The sequence below is a fragment of the Pristis pectinata genome, chromosome 3 (assembly GCF_009764475.1).
Source record: "Pristis pectinata isolate sPriPec2 chromosome 3, sPriPec2.1.pri, whole genome shotgun sequence".
NCBI lineage: Eukaryota > Metazoa > Chordata > Chondrichthyes > Rhinopristiformes > Pristidae > Pristis > Pristis pectinata.
Genome location: NC_067407.1, coordinates 41,307,581 through 41,328,589, shown reverse-complemented (window position 1 = coordinate 41,328,589; position 21,009 = coordinate 41,307,581). Strand labels below are relative to the sequence as shown.

General features: G+C 38.3%; 1 protein-coding gene across 2 annotated transcripts in view; it reads right to left on the bottom strand.

The window, feature by feature from the left end:
* Positions 1-21,009, bottom strand: part of jak1 (Janus kinase 1) — a 114,717-nt gene that overhangs the window by 32,431 nt on the left and 61,277 nt on the right. For both annotated transcript variants that reach the window (XM_052012603.1, XM_052012602.1), the window contains exons 7-11: positions 16,451-16,639; positions 14,560-14,717; positions 13,420-13,543; positions 7,619-7,835; positions 389-507 (exon numbers count right to left, since the gene is read on the bottom strand). In XM_052012603.1, coding sequence (XP_051868563.1) covers positions 389-507; positions 7,619-7,835; positions 13,420-13,543; positions 14,560-14,717; positions 16,451-16,639 — 807 coding nt within the window. The remainder of the gene's footprint in view (positions 1-388; positions 508-7,618; positions 7,836-13,419; positions 13,544-14,559; positions 14,718-16,450; positions 16,640-21,009) is intronic.

Genomic DNA, 21,009 nt, shown 5'->3' with positions numbered 1-21,009 from the left:
GTAATTGAATGTTACGATCCACACGGCTGATCTTTATGTCATTAACAAATGTAATTACATGGCTTTCTATCCCAGCATTTGTGAACTCCAGCAACCACTTCCTTCCCGTCACTATTGATCTCCACATCCTTGGAGAATGTTAAAAACAGTCAGCTGGCACTGCTTCTGATACCATCAGTACAACAATACCAGAAAACAGGTCTATGCAAAGTCTTGTTGAGAATCACCAGTTCTAATGGTCTCCAATGTCAAAAATGCCTTTATTTACAAATCAGGCACACAGACAAAGAATGGCTATTTGTTTTGGGCAATAAAAGGTCTCAGGCCTCACTGAAACCAAACCCCAGCGCAAGTCTGTAGCAATGGAACAGAGTATTGAAAGACCTACCTCACAAATTTCCTCCTTGCGGATTCGATGAAAGCTCAACTGACTTAAGTTGTAATTGTTTGCAGTCAGCTGGGAAATCTGGGACCAGCTCTTTGTCATCACCAGCAGATTAGAGATTTCTGCAACAAGAAAGTAAATGGATTTTATTTCTAGATGTCTCTGTATTATCAGCCCAGCTTACACCGGGAAAACTTTTTATTCTGTACTCTGTACAGGATGGTCTCCTTGAAAGGCTGTTTTATCTGTCTGTCTGTCTGTGTCTGTGTGTGTGTTTAGAAGGAAATTTATATATGTCGCGTCCTTAAGCAAAGCCTGACTAATGGAAGTTGTATGTCCACTTCACTTCCATGTTCTTGCGTTCCATGACGTTCCATGCTTGCTGTGTTTCAAATTCTACTCAGTTAATGTTTCGTGCCATTTTATAATCATCACGAAACTTTACATTCTGGATTATGAATGATAGAGTCTGTGCACTGTATTCTACAGTGGAAGAGGGTACAGGCCAAGACAATATGTTGACAGTCCAGAACTGCTCACTGTATTCCAGGTATAGTCTAGCCAGGGGCAAGTTGTGTCATAACTTCTACCCTTTATACTCCAGGCCTCTGGATAAAGGGCAGCATTCCACTCACCTTTTGTATTATTTTTACAACTGCCCATAACATTACAATGAATATGTATATCATGCCCTTCCCTTCTACATGCAATCAATCAAGTCTATCCATTGGTTTTAGATTTTAACTGTTTAGAAATCACTCTGCCCTGTTCTTATTCCAACTACAGTGCAGGATTTCATATCTGCATATCTAAAATTCCATTTGCCACAGTTTTGTTTATTTGCTCCAAATTTATTTTCCATCCACGTGGCTTGGAATGCAGCCCATGATTACATTGGCAACAAACATGATTACATGCCCTTCTAATCCCAGCAATCAAGGACCCCACTAATCATATCTTGCTCATTTAAGCACTTCCCCAGAATCTCAACTTTGTTTCCTGACGCATGGGCAACTAGGCTAATAATTTATCTTCAACTCCAAGAATTTCAGATATTAGTGAGTTGTCTCTGATGAGGAATTTTATAAAATGTCTTCTGGAAGTACAGATAGGCAAGGTCCAAAGACATTTCCCTGCCCACTGCTTTAGCTAACCATCACAAAATTCCATCAGGTACATCATGCATGTGGAAGTAGGAAATAATAGCAATGCAGGACTTAAGTGTGAGTAGGTTATGCAATACTGTGTGAATGTATCAATACAGGGATCAAGGAATCATGGAGTAAAAATATGGTTACAATGAGAAATCTTAACTCATACATTCTCTAGGAATAGCTCGTGATGAAGATAATGATAACTAAAAATGCTGTAAATGGTGTGTCAGGTAGCACCTGTGAAGATGGAGACAGATCTAATGTTTCAGGGTGAGTTTAAGTTGTGGAGAGGTGAGGAGGACAAAGAGAATATCTGTGATAGGATGAAGACCAAGAGACATGGATGACAGATTGCTGTTAGTTGAGGGGTGGTTGTGAAGGCTTGCTAATACACCTAACCTGTCCAGAGGAGGTGTAAATAGAGAGAGAAAACATGAAAAACAATCAATGCTGGAAGTATAAGAAACAGAGCACAGAAGTCACTGGAAATCTGAAATAAAGGAGAATCTGGGAATAGTAACATTTAGAGGACTATGGATAGATTCAGTTGATGATTTAATAGATAATAAGGAAAGCGGTTAGCATAACGCTTTACAGCACCAGCGACCCGGGTTCAAATCCGGCCACTGTCTGTAAGCAGTTTGTACGTTGTCCCCGTGTCTGCGTGGGTTTCCTCTGGGTGCTCCGGTTTCCTCCCACATTCCAAAGACGTACGGGTTAGGAATTTGTGGGCATGCTATGTTGGCGCCGGAAGCGTGGCGACACTTGCGGGCTGCCCCCAGAACACTACGCAAAAAGATGTATTTCACTGTGTTTCGATGTACATGTGACTAATAAAGATATCTTATCTAATCTAATATAACTTGTAAACTATGTACTTTGAGTCTTTTCTTACAGTTTGAGGGAAAAAAATAGAAGAGGTAGACAAGAACCTAGAAACAAGGGAAGGGAAGGAACACGGCATTCATCAGCTGGAAGAGAAAACTAAACATCACTGTAAAATGGAGAGAGGGAAACCAGGAAACTGCCATTTGTGGGGAACTTGCTGGAGTCATTGACTCCTGTGTGTATACATTCGCAAATGACAATGAGTTAGGAGGCATAGTGCACTGTGTGGAAGAAGCAGGAAGTTACAAGGGGGCACAATCAGACAGTCTACAATTCTCTGCCAGCTCACTATGGAGCAGCATATGGCTTTACTCTTTGGATTCCACAAAGACAGGGTATTTTCTTTGTGTCAAAGGATTATGAACTGTGGAGAAGCAAAGGATTATTTGTTCAGCAACACAATTTACTAAAATATTAAATTAGAGGCACAGTAAGTAATTGAAAAAAAACAAAATGGTAGTTGTCCCTTATCTGAAGTAAGCCAGAACAGAAGGGAGAGAAGTTGTACAGATGGTCGTATTCCAAATGGAGTACGAGCTCACTTTTGGCCACGGCACTCCCTCAAAGGTATTCTGACCTTGCAAGGAATTTACCCCAAAAATACTGGCATTTATAGCATTAATACAAGAACAGGTTGCATAAATGTGAATCATATTCCCTCAGGTTTAGATGCCTGTAGCGCAAATATCAACCCAATCGACTATTACAATGTTAAAGGGAGATGATTGGGTTGATATTTAAAAACTAGTTTCTTTGGTGAGGGAATCTACATCCATGAGAAATAATTTTAAAACTAAAGCTAAGTGATTCAGGAGTGAGATCAGGAAATACTTTTTTTTTTACACAGAACGGTGGAAATTTGGACACCTGTCTCCTGCCAGATCAATACTATATCAATGGAACTTTTGAAGTCCAAGACCAACAGATTTTTGTCATATATTATCCAGTAATATCAAAGGTAGACATATAGACTTGAGAGGAATAAGTCAATCACAATCTAACTAAGTATCAGAGTAAGTTGAAGGTTTTGAATAGACAATAACACAAATAGAAATGCATACTTTGATTCTGTAAAATAAACTAAACTTTAAAAAAGGTCAGTTGTGGCCGTTTCAAATTAAAGCAACTTCGTAATTGGAGTTGCTTCTGACAATAACAACAGCATCTCCAGTAAGCGAGTCGATAATTTCTCTTTGATTGTTTTTTTTAATTATCTATGTTAATAGCTGTAAAGTTCAAAATGTATGATGTGTAGGCTTGTTAAGGGGACTGCGTGGGTGTACATGTGGGACTGCATAGTATGTGTAGGTTTTAGCAGTGCGTAGGTTTGTAAGTGTGGGTTCAAAAGGAGGAAAGGTGCATACGTGGTGGCTTTGTAGATTGTCAGCCTACGAGTCTATATGCATGCTACAAATTATTTATTGACAAATCATTTTAGCAACTTAACACTGGGTGATGGTTTTCTTGTGGCAGACCACTGCTCCATGTGTGAAAGTGAGCAAAAAGAATGACTGCTAAGGGATATCTAAATGGGAAGGGTTTAAATGCACTGAAATTTGCAGGTAAATCAAATCTATACCAATTCACAGTTTTAAATACATTTGCTTGGAATTTAGCACTTTTTTTTTTAAGTTGCAAAGACAGATTTATCATCAACTAAATTCCAGCCTGTCAACAGGTTCCTTTAATCAGTCAGGAAACAGAAAGCTGATAAACAAAGTAAGACCACATTAACTCTGTCCTTCCTGCACTGGATATTGTCTCAAATCTTTAAGATGTAAAGGTAGAATGGACTGCTGGGGCAATGATAATTTCAATGAAATGGATGTAAAGTTCCACGTGTAAAAGATTTCTGGAGTTTCTGGTTTAAAGTGTAAATAGTATTTCTTTAAACTTGCTCTCCAAATGCATCAACATAAATATGGATTCTCATACAAGGTTAAGCTTAATATGGTCTGCAGAAAATCACACCAGCCACATCTAAAGGTCAGTCAGAACAAGATGTTTTGATAAGAAACTTCTTTCTGCTATAAACATGTAAAGAAAACAGATCCCCATAGACTAATGGGCAGAATATATCTTAAATTAAAATATTTAACTTGAGAGGAATGTTAATCACAATCACGAGCCACTTTTCATCCAAAGCTTGTGTAGAATTGCTTGCATTTACTGGAGTAATACATTGTCTTAAGTAAAATTTACTGCATATTTTCAAGCATGGATCTATTCAATTTGCAAGAAGAACTGTCTGACAAGGAAAGGACAGTTTAGAGGTGCCTGTTATACAGCTTTCTGTCAGTAAAGTGCAACTTATGAATAACATTCCTGATTCACTTATGATTTTTAACCATGTAAAATCTGTGCTGTATTCTCCAGTATGGGAATGCACGTCCAAGTACCTAACTTCAAACATAGGCTATCTTTGTAGTTGTAAGCCATTTAAGAATTGAGATAAATGGTACTGGATAAGCCAAGGTGAGAGATCGGGCTCTGAACAGACCGATCGTTTTGGGTGGTACAAGCATCTTTTGGGTTCCAAAATGGCGTCTCAAGACACAAACTATGTCTTCTGCTTTCCTGGTAGAGGTATTAACAAGTTCATTTAATGCCTGTTGGAGATATGCAGATCATGTGATTCACCGCACTTCCATTTAGCAGGTCAACAACTCCATGGCAGGCTTCCCCATGAGCAGTGTGGCACCGAGTAAACCCACTGTGCTTGCTACATTTCAACTTAGCAAGGATTTCACTCCCTGGAGGTGGCACAGTGGTGCAGCTAGTAGAGCTGCTGCCTCACAGCTCCAGTGACCTGGGTTCAAATGTTAACTTTGGGTGCTGTCTATGTGAAGTTTGTACATTCTCCCTGGGACCACTGGGTTTCCTCTGGATACTCCAGTTTTCTCCCACGTCCCAAAGACGTGATTCGGTAGGTTAATTGGCAACTGTAAATTGCCCCAGTGTAGGTGAATGGTAGAATCTGGGAGGAGTTGATGGGAATGCAAGGCGAACAAAACAACGAATTAAGTGTAAATGGGTGTTTGGTGGTCAGTGCAAACTCAGTGGACCACACGCCCCATTTCACTCTATGACTATCCAGATCGATGCCCAGTATTCTTGCAGCTGTTATGCTGCCTTCATTCTGTGGTAATGGACTGTGACATCTGTATTTCTAACAGCAATCCAAAGGGAGCTTTTGAACAACAGGGAAAATCCATTGGATCGCCATGACTCATGGCTCCAGTTTGAACTCGTGTGTGCAAGAAGTTTCCACAACACATGACAGCACAGACCTGTGACCTGCTAAAACAATGCTCTTGTTCTCTGGGAGAGCCGGTCTCATGACTTGCTGCACAACCTCAGTTTCATGAGGAGACAGCCATCATCACCATCCATCACACAAAAAGTGGTTGTTGATGAGGGGGAAGGGAACCCACAACCTACGCAGTCAAACACAACATTAGCAACCTCAGCCCTACTTCCCCATTTAGCTGCAGTCCCACACTCATAACCTTCCCTGCTACCTGACAAAAGTAACCATTTGGTCACAAAACAAAAGTAATGGTTAACACAAAATAAGTATTGGAAACCAGGCATAAGAGTGAAATCATGGCAAAGGATATTAAAACCTCAAAAAAATATTTTACATTGTGCATTCTCAAAGTGCCCATCTTTGTCGTGCGCTACAATCTGCTGGTTCTCCTCCATGCAGTGCCCTCACTGGCTGCAGTATGGCTGCTTTCAGTGGGGGAGACTACAGGTGGCTGCTGATTGGCTCCTGGACTTCAAAGCTCTGGCTCCAGGTTACATCACCTCAGTGTGGACAGGAGCAATCTGCCTGGGGCCCAGGCAACAGCATGGACATTGCTGGACTCACAGGGACTGAAGCACAAATGCCCTCGTCCTGGGAGAAAAAAGCAGGTCTGTACTCTATGGACCCTCTACCACAGCACAGGGAAGCAGATGAACAACCAAGTAATCTGTTGGAGGAGATACCTGGACCACTGTGCATCCTGCAGGTCCATCCAACATTTATCTACATAATCATAACGCAAGCCCACATGGCAGCAAGCTGACTATGTGGTTTCAGTCAGAGCTTCCAGCCCATGTCTGGATGCTACAGTGGAAGTGGCTGATGCTGCAGGAGAAGCAGACATGGCAGCCCATCAATGATGCATCATACTCAGCCCACAGGTCCACGGATGAACCTCACTGTCACTTCCATGCTGGAAAGGATGAGCCCCAAGCTCTTGGGACATACCTGTGTTAAGTTGGAGCCAGACCTCTCCATGCTCCTCAACATTTCCTGGCAGGCTTTCCAACACAACTGAAAACTTCAAGGCGTGCACCCATCAGCCTTCCTCTGAAAGCAAACCCATCAAGGTTCTCATCTCTGCAAGATCTCCCCTTGTAGCAAGCTGGCACCTGAGCTACCCATGACCTCTGGTCTTGTTATAGACCACTTGGGCTCAATATCTCATCACATGCAGATTTTGCATCTAATCAGGTGGTGATCGCCAGTGCAAAATCCAGCAGCAGTATATCTTCATCATTCTTGCTGACTAACAGGTCAATTTGCACTTCCCAAACACAAAGCGAAGGAGAAAGTACACAGATAAGATCATAGTAGAAAGGAGTGGGGAGGGGTGTGGTTAAAACAAAGGGTATGTGCTTGCACCATCTTCAACCTATACATCTGAAGAGATTGTGGGATAGGCAGAAAGTGGAATGAAAGGGAGGCATCAAATTCAATGGTTTCAGCACTAGCTCCTACAGCATTAGCACTGCCCCTTCTGATAATGAAGTGTGCCTTGCTCCAAAGAAACAATACAGTGGTGACTGTTGCTCCACTTTCAAAGTTTGGTTCCCTTGAAATCAAAGGAACAGAACTTTGGAGCAGATGGAATGTGCAGCCACCAATGTACATTGTGATGGCACTCCCAACTGAGGGCGAATTTCTAGCCCATAGATTCTTCACACATTCCAACTCAGAACTTGACTTAGCTAATTAGTCTTTTCTTACTCCAGAATACAAATACTTTGAAAATCTCATCCACAGAAAACTACCACCAGATTTCCTTCAGTTTCTCTCCTACTTGTTGCAACCTCGATGGTTCTCTGCACACAGGACCTAGGCACTTGCACTCATGCTTCTCACTTCAAAACAAATGCAGCAAGCTCTCATCATCCTTACCTTGAGGTTTTGGTGGGCAGCAGGTTTTCAGTTGGAAGCTGATGTCCTCGGTTTTAAGAATCTGTCCTTTGAGATGATTCATGAGCTCCCTGAGATTTGAGAAGTAACTGTCGGAGCCATGCAATCTGTACCCAGAAGTCTTGCTTACTTCAATCTGAAAATTCTTGTACTGTTTTGGCATTCTTGAACCACTGCCTCGATCACAGAAGTCAATGCACTAGGGGGAAAACAATTGAGAATCTCAGAAGTTTACAGCAAAGGAGGCCATTTGACCTTTCCGGTCCTTGCAGGAAGTGCTGGCCGTCATTTACTTTACGGGCAGACGAGCTGTACAATGCAAATGTGCTTGAACTTAATTTCAGCCCCACTGAAGTCAGTGTTTATTGTAACCACTACCTTTAAAGCATTCAGGTGAAGTAACTTACAGGAAGCAACACAAGTACCCTGCAGTAGTATTAGTGACTTGAGAGAGATGAGGGGCAAATCCAATGATGTCCAATTTCCCACTCTACCTGCCAAAGCAAGGTCTACAATTATTTGAGCAATGCCATGTGGTTAGCTGTGACCCTGCAGTATGAACATGAACCACCAGCAGTCTTGAAATGCACTCAATTAAAAGTTTTATCAAATTCTTCCTATATGTGGGGCTCTGTGGGAATACTGACACAGCCTTTGAACTACAGATCATTGAGACCAGTTTCAAAACTTAATCAGGCCAAATAACTATGCATTTGTTAGCTAATTTTATTTGTGTTCAGCTGCAACTAGTGTTAGCTAAAAAAGCCCTTGCTCCCTAGATTTCACCACTACTTAAACTCTTATTCCAAAGACTTTGTATTTCTTAAAAACAAAATTTACCAGCAATGTCACTGTGCGCAACACTCACATACTTCAGAACAAAATCGATCACTACAGCTCAACTACTAAACTTCTACAGAGACTGTAGGTCCTGTGGTTTAGGTGCTGCTCTCATTTCTTGCATCTTGTCATAAAATCTCACCTGGACAGATAGGCAGAAGCTTCACTCTGCAAGAGTCATCTAAAATAAGTCTGAGCAGTTACAATTCAGACAAAAAACAAGAATGAATTGACAGTACAGACAGTTGATCTCATGAACAAAGATCTTGGGATAATTATTGCAATTATACTGGTACATCAGCTTTTTTTGAGATTGCATAATGTTAGCACAGGGTGGGAAAGAGTTCCTGGACACAGTTCAGATATTTCACATCTTAAAGAGAAGGAAATTCCCAACATAAATGTTTCCTACTAATGTAATACTAAACCCAGTAATTCTTGTCTATTACAAGATCAGTTTTAGAAACAGTACAAAGTCAAACTGCTACTGCAGTTTGTTTCCTTTTTACCTCATACTGCAATATACTCATAATTACTTAAAATGTTTTGGTTTGTATTTTTGTTTTCTAGCTGCCAAAATGTCTTCAGTGTTACAGATCTACCTTGGATTCTGAAGGTAAAACAGTATCAATCAGCTGAACATCTGACATGCTTGGCCGCTGCTTCCACTCCCAGTATTTCTATTTGCAGTGCAATAAGTCACAGAATCATAAATCGTACAACACAGAAATGAGCCCTTTCTGCCCGTCTGGTCCATGCCGACTGTGAGGCCTACCTACATTGGGTCTGTATCCGTCTACAACTTTCCTACGCAAGTACCAATCCAAATGCCTTTTGTAATTGTATCTGCCTCCACCACCTCCTCTGGCAGCTTATTCCATATAACCACCAACTTGTGTGTGAAAAACTTACCGTGCTGCCAAACATTAAGGGGTACAAGGTATGCCAACTCTGTTGGTTAAGTGACAAAATGTTACAACTTCAAAAAATAAATACCTGGCAATAGAAATTGGCTGCCTTGTGTCACTGTGAGATGAATTTGTGTTGGTATGATACAAGTAATATCCTAGCAGAATAACCACCCACATGGAATAATACCAACTGTACAAAATCATCTTAAGAAGTGATTTCATAGCAGTAGAGCCACCCATTTGCAATCAAATGAAAGTGGTTCTAAATCAAGAGGCCTTGCTTACTAGTTGCTAACATTTGAAAATATAACCAGTCAGCTGCTTTACCTTTAGAAAAGCTGCTGGTTTTAGAAGTCAGTGAGCAGAAGAGAGTGCAGGGACTCTCCTGCTTGAAGATCTGATTCCCTTGATTTAAGAACAATAATTGATCCCAGTAAAATAAAAATCATGTCTCTGTGGGTTTGGAATTTTGATTTCTTTTCTTCAAAAAAGATGGTAAGATGTTTTCTTTCCCCCAACATGGACAAGAGTCAGAACTTTTTGAAAAACTGATTTCATCAGTTCGATCCGGTGACTATAAAGAGATTGCTCTTTCAAATCACGCTCCTGTGTTTCTATCTTTAAATTTCCCTGGGCTCCCTCAGATAAATAGATTTTGGCGTTTTAACCGAACCTTGTTATCTGATAAAAATGTTTTCAAATTTATGGAGAAACAAATTACTCTTTTTTTAAAAGAGAATTTGTCAGAAGAGATTTCTAGTCTTATTGTTTGGGATACTTTCAAAGCCTTTATTAGAGGTCAAATTATTTTTTATATGGCAAGCATCAGGAAAAAAGCTAACAGAGAAAGAGCTGATCTAGTTGATCAACTGAAACCATTAGATCAAAAATATGCTTTGGATCCAGATCCGGCTTTATATAAAAGGCAAGTTGAAATTAAAACTAAATATGATCTTCTTTTAACGTATCCAATTGAAAGTCAACTTTTAAAAGATAAAAGTCAATTTTATATTCATGGAGATAAAACAGGTAAATTACTGGCTAACCAATTAAAAATCTCCAGACCTAGACGGCAAATTAAAGAAATTTTGAAAGCCAATGGCAAGAGGACAACTGATCTTTTAGAAATAAATGATACTTTTAGAGAATTCTATTCTAATCTTTACAGTTCTAATTTTCCTAAAGATAATACAGTAATGGATAATTTCTTTGACCAATTAAACGTTCTTATACTTTCCACTGAAAATTGAAAACAGTTGGATCAATCTATTACATACGAGGAAATCGCCAAGGTTGTGTGACCTTTACATTTTGGAAAGATTCCGGGTCCTGATGGATTTCCTGGAGAATTCTATAAGGCCTTTTCCTCTTTGCTTATACCTCATTTATGTGCTGTCTTTTCAGATTCTTTTAAATCGGGTAGATTACCACAATCTTTTTATGAAGCCTCTATTTCACTTATTCTTAAGAAAAATAAGAATCCAACAGAATGTGCTTCGTACGGACCAATTTTGCTACTTAATGTGGATGTTAAAATTTTATCTAAAGTTCTAGTTCGTAGATTAGAAAATATTTTACCTTCAATTATATCCGACGATCAGATTGGTTTTATTAAAAATCGGTATTCTCATTTTAATATTCGTCATTTATTGAATATTATCTATTCTCCCTCTAAGGAAATATCAGAATGTGTGATAGCTCTAAATGCTGAGAAGGCCTTGGATCGGATTGAATGGAATTACTTATTTAAAACCTTAGAGAAATTTAATTTTGGGCCCGATTTTATCCAATGGATTAAATTACTTTATTTATCCCCTTCTGCTCGAGTTCTTACTAACTTTCAAAATTCTAAATCTTTTAAACTTCAACGTGGAACCAGACAGGGATGTCCTTTGAGCCCTTTGCTCTTGGATTTGGCCTTAGAACCTTTAGCTATTTCTCTCCAAGAATCTAGAGATATCGTTGGTATCTCCAGAAGAGGTATTAACCATAAAGTTTCTTTATATGCTGATGATTTATTACTCTTTATATCTAATGTTGAAGTCTCCTTACCTCCTATGCTTTCTTTATCGTTTTAGTCATTTTTCAGGCTACAAATTGAACTTACATAAGAGTGAACTTTTTCCTCTGAATAACTTGGTACCAGTTGATATTAACATTCCTTTTAAAATTGTAAGAAATCATTTTACCTGTCTGGGGGTGTCAATTACTAAAAATTATAAGCATTTATTTAAAGAAAATTTTTTTCACCTTACTGCACTATGTGAAAAGGGTTTTATCAAGTTGGTCTCCCCTTTCTATATCATTGATTGGCCGAATTAATGTTATTAAAATGAATATTTTACCCAAATTTATATATCTATTTCAGGCTTTACCTGTTTTTATTCCTAGATCTTTCTTTGACTCTCTTGAGTCAATTATTTCTTCCTACATATGGAATAATAAACATCCCAGACTAAATAAAGTTCACCTTCAGAAGGTTAAAAAGAACAGAGGTTTAGCCTTACCTAATTTTAGATTTTACTACATTTTGGTTACATTACATTAATCAAGAGGCTCGTCTAGTATGGGTCTCTTCGGAAATTAATTCTGTTAAAAAATTTTCTATTATCTCTGTTTGGTTCTTCACTCCCTATATCATTAAATAAACTAACAGATAATTTAGTAGTTAAACATATTTTGAGGATTTGGTTACAATTTAGAAAACATTTTGGTTTATTGTGTTTTTCTCTGTCAGTCCCATTTTCTCTAATTACTTTTTTAAACCTTCTATGACTGATGTAGTTTTTAAAGAGTGGGACAAATTAGGTATTACTTGTTTTCAAGATCTGTTTGTTGGAGGAAACCTTTCTTCATCGGAACAATTGTCTACCAAGTATAATTTACCAAAAACTCATTTTTTTTAGATATTTACAAATTAGAGATTTTCTTCGATCTCAATTACAATCTTTTCCTTTGAGTCCTGATAAGAATTTATTAGATGTAATTTTTAATTTGGAACCTTTTCAGGATGGCTCAGTATCTAATATTTATGACAGATTACTAGGAATGAGTAAGGTGCCACTAGATAAAATTAAAAACACTTGGGAACAAGATTTGCAGATGTCAATTTCCGAGGAAACTTGGAATGAAATTTTCAAGTTGGTTTGTACTTCGTCATTATGTGCTCATCATTCTCTCCTTCAATTTAAAGTGGTCCATAGAGTTCACTTGTCTAAAGATAAATTATCCTGTTTTTATTCTGACATATCTCCTTACTGTGATAAATGCAATAACAGAACGGCTTCCTTAATTCACATGTTTTGGACGTGTCAGAGTCTTAAAAAATATTGGACAGAGGTCTTTCATACTTTTTCTGTACTTTTCAAAATAAATTTTAAACTTAATCCTTTGCACTATTTGGGATTGTTGGAGAAAAAGATATAACTTTTAAGGTTTCTGATTTACATATTCTGGCTTGTATTTCTCTTATAGCCAGGAGAGCTGTGTTGCTTAAATGGAAGGAAGTTACTCCGCCTACTCATGCTCAATGGTTACGGGATGTTATGTCTTACTTGAATCTAGAGAAGATTTGCTGTTCAGTTTTTGAACCTAACCTAGACTTTCAAACCCTGTGGGGCCCTTTTTTGAATTATTTTCAAAATCTCTGATTTGGGGACTAAAATGCAGATATTGGCTGACACGGTTACTTTTTTTTAAAAAAGTTTTTCCTTGTTGATTTTTCCATCTAACAGCTTCGGGTTTTGGTAATGGGAGTAGATTTTTTTTTAATAATATTTCAATTTTTTCTTCCTTTATTAACTAACTACCATACATGATTATTAATTTGAAGTATTGTAATCTAAATACAATTTAATACAACGTATTCAGTAGTATTTTCATTCTCTTTCTTGATGCATGTACTCTATTTTTTTTCATGGATTCAATAAAAATATTGTAAAGAAAAAAATTAATCACCTTGGATGTCATTTGCAACAATGAGATTTAAAGAAACAAAAGAAATTAGTTGTTCAAAAAATTCTCAATAGTTACCTCAGGGGGCCCACTGCATGCAACCGTCATAAGGATGTGATTGAAATCTGTGCAGCTCCATCGCAACACGTACATACCATCCTCATTGCCTTCATGCTTCAACTTGTTGATAGCATATTCAGTACTGACAAGAAGAAAACAGGCAAAAGGACACAATTTTGAACCATGTTTATTGAAGTTGTGAGGGAAGGTTAATAAAGTTCATCAGAGAATGGAAGACTTTAAACTGAGCTCTGTAAAGTTTTAAGACTGGCAAAGGATTCATGTCAAAGGTTGGGAAGTAAGGTATGATCTTTTTACAAAGTGTTTTTTAAGTTATAAGAAAACACTATTGAAATTGTTCTCATTTGTCTCACCTTTTAATAATTGAACATTTAACTACATTCAAACTTCACCAACCCCCTAAGGCTATCTGCCTCTCCACCTGTTAAAACCTCACAATCCACCCAATTATCTCCTCCTTCCTCATTTTCCATACATCTTTCTGTGAAGCATCCAGAGAAAAATTTTAAGTGGCAAATGCTACATAGATACAATCTATTCCCATTCACTTGGCACACAGAGCATTTATAAATGTATAATGAACAAAGATCACAACTAGCAAAGAGGAAATTATTTATGACTCTGAAATACAGACTGATAAGTTAGACCATGAATGTCAGCCTATTTTCGGTTGAATATTGCCACCAAATTTCATCAGATGAAAAGGTGATCAAACCACTTCTGATTTGATAATTTGGTAACCATCCTAAAACTGACAATTTATGTAATATTCTATATTGTGCCTTGGTTCTCCATGGGATTGGAAAAGAATGGGATAAAATGACATGGCAATGAAATGGAAGTGAATAGATGATAGCTTGGTTTTAAAATCCCTAAAAATATTTCAGTCAAAGACTGACTGAGAGTTCAAACGGATTTGATTGTGATCCAGTGAAGCTATAAAGGGAAGGAAGGTGCCAGTGGGGAGAAGCTGGAGAATATCGCTACTGACTTCAGTACAGCAGTGAGCACAGATTTAATGGCATAATATTTCTTTTGGCACCTACAACATTATGTGCTTTAGGTAGAATCATTCTACTTCTTTTCCATGACAAATAGACATTTAAATATTTATTGAATGCATAATTTTCAATTTACCGTATTGGCCCGTGGCAGCCATGTTTAATGTTGTGCACTACTAGAGGCGGAGCCACTTCGGTGCACAGATAGTGGTGGGCATCCACAGTCAAACGGAAGTAGCCATCAATCAAAGAAACCATGGAAAGTGCTTCATCGTGGCAAGACATCTTAAGCTCCTGAAACACAAACACATTAAAGATATGACAGAAACAGTTTTCAAATAACTTAATGTCACCAACTTATTCCACAGATAATTGTCACCTATCTGCTGTTACCATGTCACCAGTTTTGCAGTTTGGAAGGAATGGCTTCTTATTATTACAATGAAGCTAAATAGCTAAGTGAACTCTATTATAGTGAGCAGTTAGAAACAATTCTTTTTTTTAAATCAGTTAAGTTCCTCTGATGACTCAATGGTAAACACTTTGTATGGAATAAAATCACAATGGTCAGCATCCAGTTCTCTCTGTGATGAGTTACTAGATCTTAGGTAAGGTGCCAACAGAACATCATTGACAATCAAATGCCTCTTGCTGAAAGGGGCATCAAATCCTTAACCCACATTTCAAATGTTTTAATGGAGGCATTAACCCATTAATTTGCATCAGTTTAAATGATTTAGTGAAATAATAGAAACTGTGATCACACCAAATACACTCAGGATTTAACTCTAACACTATTGGCAATAATTTCTACCATTGTGTGTCCACACTGCCTAAATGAGTTAGCCAAAGCTGGCTAAAACAAACAGTGCTTTGTTTATCAATACTGGCAGGCAGGCTGGGAAAACTAAATCTATTTTTCTGCCCCATGTATCAGACTCAGTTTCGTCAATTCGCAAGTGTTTGCCAATGGACCGAAGCAGCAGTACATATGCATAATACTTCACAGCTGGAAGGAAGCACCCCTTGAGATGGACAATACACAAAATTCAGCTTGGGAACAAACAGCCTAATTTTACATCATCGAATTGAACTGCCAACCTTAGCTTAAGGTAGTGGCATATCTCCTTTTAAAAGGTTGTAAAGATCAAAGGAATTGTCCTCAATCAGCTCAGATTTTGTATTTTGTCAATTTTGTCTCCCTTCCCAGCCCATTTTCTAAATGGAAGGAACCTGTGGCTCATTTTGAATTGAGTATGAAGTAAGTGACTGATGACAGAGGGAATGGAAGAGCCCTGAAGTAGAATGCTATTAGTGCATCTGTGGAGTCAGGTGCCAATGAACATGCTTCAGAAAGTCAGAAGGACCTTGCTGAGAAGAGTAGCAAGAAGTTTAAGTAACTGGTTCTGGAGTGGTCAATAGTTGTTAAGATTAGGGAAAATGTTTCAAAGACCAATTCAGACCATCATCAACTTTATCTCAATGAACAGGAAACAGTAAAATTTACTATTTATCCTGTCTTGAATTTGGCACCGAAAATATTTCAGAGATTACTTATTAACACCCAATATAATTCTATTATTAAAATATCTCAAGCATAATTCCAAGTTCATATTTTCATAACAAATGGCCTTAATATTAATTCATTGCACACAGCAAGTTGTCTGTACTCTGGTAATACATAAAGTCTGCTGCTCTGCAAAATGCAATTGTAAAAGAACTTGATTGACAATAACACAAGAACGTGGAAACAAAATAGGTCAGCGAGTTACGCCAGCTTCTTCTGCCACCTTATTAGATCGTGGCTAGTTTGTATTTCCAGATCATTCAGCTGCCTTTGCACCACATCCCTCGATGGTCTATATGATTTTTGCTTGGTCTAGATCATTATTCAGTGATCTTTCAAGAAAACCTGCAAGCCTGAATATTGTCTAAAGGGAAGAGTGGAACTTGGTTCAGGGATCAACAAACTAGAACCCAGCAAATCAATTAACAAGAAGAAAACTTGGGATCGTTAAATAACTTACCATCTTCTTGTTGTCTTGTTTGTTGATCATGACTGTGGAGTCCTTTATAGTGATGTGTGTGATCTCGTAGAAGTCAGAAAATAGAATCCAGTTCTCACTCTGAACACCTTTGCCCTCACCACTCTTACTGCTTTTACTCGTGTTCTTGTTCTTCTTCAATTTATTTTTCTCTTTCAAGTTCATTGTAGACTTTAATAGAAGAAAAAAGGAGGAAGTTAAGGTCCATCACTGTTGATTATCAGCTAATGCTTATGGAGAACCATCCTCAAAATATTTCAAAATTGGCATGCTCTGATAAAAGACAAGATAGATTGTACATTTTAAAGAATGCTGCAGTTCACTCAATCTCAAAATTGGACAGCCCTGAATTAAACCTCTCAACTATGTATCAAAATTCTCCATTTTCTCCCACATGATCTGTCTCCACTGATTCCTCAGTTGACACATTCAACACATTCACCAACCCCTGCATAAAGTGTTTAAATTTCAAATCCCTGCACACTTTCCTACTATATTTGAAGCTACTTACCAAATGTAAAGTTTGTGGGATCTTAAACCACATTGTCAGGATTCAGTTTAGCCAATGCTTTAAGTTTCTTGCACACTCAAACAGAATTTTCCTTAGGCCTTTCCCTTTCAGAGCAAATGTACCTGGGCACTTCACATGTTCCTGATACCTCAGGTTCTTATGCTAGATCTCATGTTGGTTGCCATTTACTACTTCTTTTAATCTCTGATCACCTTGTAAGACAGTGAGCAGAATTATGCATGTTCCCTTATTTGATCACAGTTTTATATACAATTTTGGCTATAATGTTCAAAATTAAAATTGTTTTGCTGATTGCTATTTTGCATGAGTTAGACATGTTGACTAATACCCAACAGGATCTTTATCATTTTTAACTACTTCAGTAACATCCATGAAGTATGTGCACTTAAATATTTTTCTTATAATTTGTAGCATACGTAGAAGACCCAAGAAACTGGGAGCAGTGCTGCAGGGAGGGAAGGAAGGGAGGAAGAAAAGTCCCAGCCGATGTATTTATATTTCTCATATTTTCTTATGACATAGAAGCCCATCAAGTTTATGCCAGCTCACAGAGCAATCCCATTGCTCCAATCATTTCCCTGTGACTAATTCTCTCTCAGCTGCCTACCAACTTCGTGCCCCCCATCCAATTTGCCTGCCACCTACTACACTAGAGGTAATCAACAGTAACCCATTAATCTGCCAACTTGTCTGTCGGAGATGTGGGAGGAAGTGAGAGCACCCAGCAGGAAACCCATACAATCACAGGAAGAACATGCAAACTCCATGTTCAGGGTTCTGGGTTCTGGTTAAGTTCCAGGTTAATGACAATTCCAACAACATTGACGGTTGGAGAAGAGAGTGTAAATGAAAGGGCGAGGGGATGGAGTGCATCTGGCTCTGTAATGCATTCTGGAGAGATGGAGTTTCTATGTGAACAAACCAACTAGTGACCATGGAGCTGATTTTTGGACACTGTTCATTTGGACAGTCTGCTGAAAATTCAGTGACTGCTATTTTTTAAATCAATTGTGGAAGATGAAGCACAAAAATGAATCAGATATATTTGATGTTAAAAATTTTTAAAGATTCAAGGGGAGCATGTGCCACTGATGTCAGTGTCTGGATTTCAGTATTGGATACATATCAGGTTACAAAGCCTGTAACTTCTTGCTTATACACTTTGGGGCTGTGTCAGTAGGTACCAATAGGGGATTGTTTTAAATACTTGGAAGCTTTCAGTCAACCTCTGTTAGTTTTCTAAGATACATCTACACAGGAGCCCGGCTTTGAACCTAACATGTCTAGTGAGCAAGTAGTCCATTCAGGCAGATACTTAATTTACACTCTGCCTATTTTTATGCTGCATTGGCTTTAAAAAAAATGTAAAGACGAAGTATGAATTTATCGCTCTACCTAAACACTCCAATCACGCTGCATATATCAGGATAAAACCAGAGCTCTAATATTCCTGGAGGATGAGTTCATCCACAAGAAACCTGGCCTGCTATACTTTACAATCTACGATACATATAAATATGCTCTCAACTGTTTTTATTAACATGGCACCCCCCCCCTCTCTCTCTCTCTCACGTACACACAAACACAAAACTCACATCTTCAAAACACTCTACCCTGAGTAGAGAGAGAGGAAGTGGTTTCAACAAAAAAAACTGCCACTTCCTCATAGTAGTAGCTTGCAAACAACATGCACCAAGAAACTAAGTACCCTAATACCAATAACAAAGTTCCCTTGGACTAGATTCTCCCACTGTGGTTGCCACTGGAAGCTTACAGTTTTTGTAAAAGACTGCAAAGGTGAAACTAATCTTCAACAGTAACACCAAGTAGGCTATTATACACTGCTGGTCTGTTTTACAACTAAACTGTTTTCCTTTTCATTGAAATATCATTGAAAACCTGAGTGAAAGATACTACGTCTCTAAGCAATCAGAACTTGCAGTGCTTGGCAATGAATCCTGCCTGCCTGCCATCCATCTTTCTAGATAGCAAAACATTCACCAAGAATTATTTCAAATATCCTGAGAAATTGGTGCACATAAAACATAACAGAATTACTGTGGATATTGTCAATCTTAAAAAAAACACAAAATAAAAATGGAAATACTCTGTGAATCAGGTCAGCGGTTATGATCTGACTGCCCTGAACTTAAAATCAAGTCAAAGGCTGTAAAATGACCGAGATAAAGTACCATTGAGATTTCTTCACGGGAATAGATGGTTGAAGATGGAGGGATCAGAAATGGAAATTTCAATTGCAACTCTTGCCACTATTTGATTGGGCAACAACTGGCAGTGAGTGATGTGGAGTCCAGAAAGCAGGTCATGTAGCAACACACAGGAAAACTGACAGGTATACACTCTTAAAATAAAATTCATGCAATTTTTTGAATCTGATATCTACATTGTGATGAACATTTCTTCCAAGCCCCACTCATCATCTCCTGTTTTGTGTCGAACATTGTATTTAACAGTTCCATGCAAAACTTCTTTCCAATTTGAATTCATTTTCCCCAATTACACTCCAGCAAAAAGGTGCAGTAATCACAGCAATTCCACATTCATCCCACAACTCCCTTTTATATATTATCCTTAGTGTCTCAAAGTATCCCAAGGCACCCCACAAGAGTATTATCAAACAAAAATTAACATAAGAGCCACTAAAGGGTTACTTGGCAGATGACAAAAAGAAGTGGGTTTTATAAAATATCTTAAAAGGCAAAAAAAAATAGAGGAAGATAAAGAGGCTAGCGTTCAGAGCCTTGGCAGCTGCTCATGAAGAGGAAATAAAGTTCAAGAATAAGAAGCCAGAATTAGAACAATGCAGAAACTTGGTAGGGCTGCAGATTATTGAGATAGGGAGAGTCATGACCATGAGGGATTTGAAACTAGGGTAAGAAATGTAACACTGAGGTGCTGCTTAACTGGAAGTGAAGTTAGATCAGAAGCACAGGGGAAATGGGTGAAAACTATAGCACAGAGGTGACAGAGATTTGGATGAACTCAAGTTAAAGCCCAATAAAAATATATAACAACCAATAAACCTCATTCCAATTACTTTTTCCCTCTTCCCTGACCAATTAGCTTTGCAGGTTACACTCTTCCATCCCTCCCATTTTTAACAATCCCAGCCCAGAAAGATTACATGACTTATTTATTGATTCTTAGATTCCTGAAGCCTGAATCCTACCTTGCTCTGGCAAACAACATCCTAAACATGGCAAAACCCAGGTGTCCTGCATGAGTGTCACATTTATGTAATTACAGCACACTGTGAGCATGCATGTAGTTATTTTCAAAATAATGAGTGCAATTTCTCTCTTCATTTATTTATTTTTAATGGATAAGAGGAGCCCTTTATTTAAGGGCAAAATTTATTTTCACATGATTAATACCACCACAGATTGTCTAGTATTGATAAATAATGCCAATGTTAAATTTAAGTATTGCAGACCTCACAATAGGACAGATGGGAAAAGCAAATCCATTAAGCAGAATAGTTGGGGCAATCATCAGCAGATGGAATTTAAACCTGACAAGTGGGAGATAATGCATTTTGAGAAGTGAAGTATGGGTAGGACATATACAGTTAACAGCAAGGACTGGAGCTCAAGTCCACAGTTCTCTGAATGTGGCAACACAGATGGAAAGGGTGGTGAAGGAGGCATATAGCATGCTTGCCTTCATAGGTCATGGCACAGAATATAAAAGTTGGGACGTTATGTTGCAACTTTACAAAATACAATACAATATCTTTATTAGTCACATGTACATCGAAACACACAATGAAATGCATCTGTTGCATAGAGTGTTCTGGGGGGCAGCCCACAACTTCCTAACCCATACTTCTTTGGAATGTGGGAGGAAACCGAAGCACCCGGAGGTAACCCACACAGACATGGGGAGAACGTAAAAACTCCTTACAGACAGCAGCGGGAATTGAACTCGGGTTGCTGGCGCTATAATAGTGTTCTGCTAACCACTACACTACCATGCCTGCTTGGAGTAT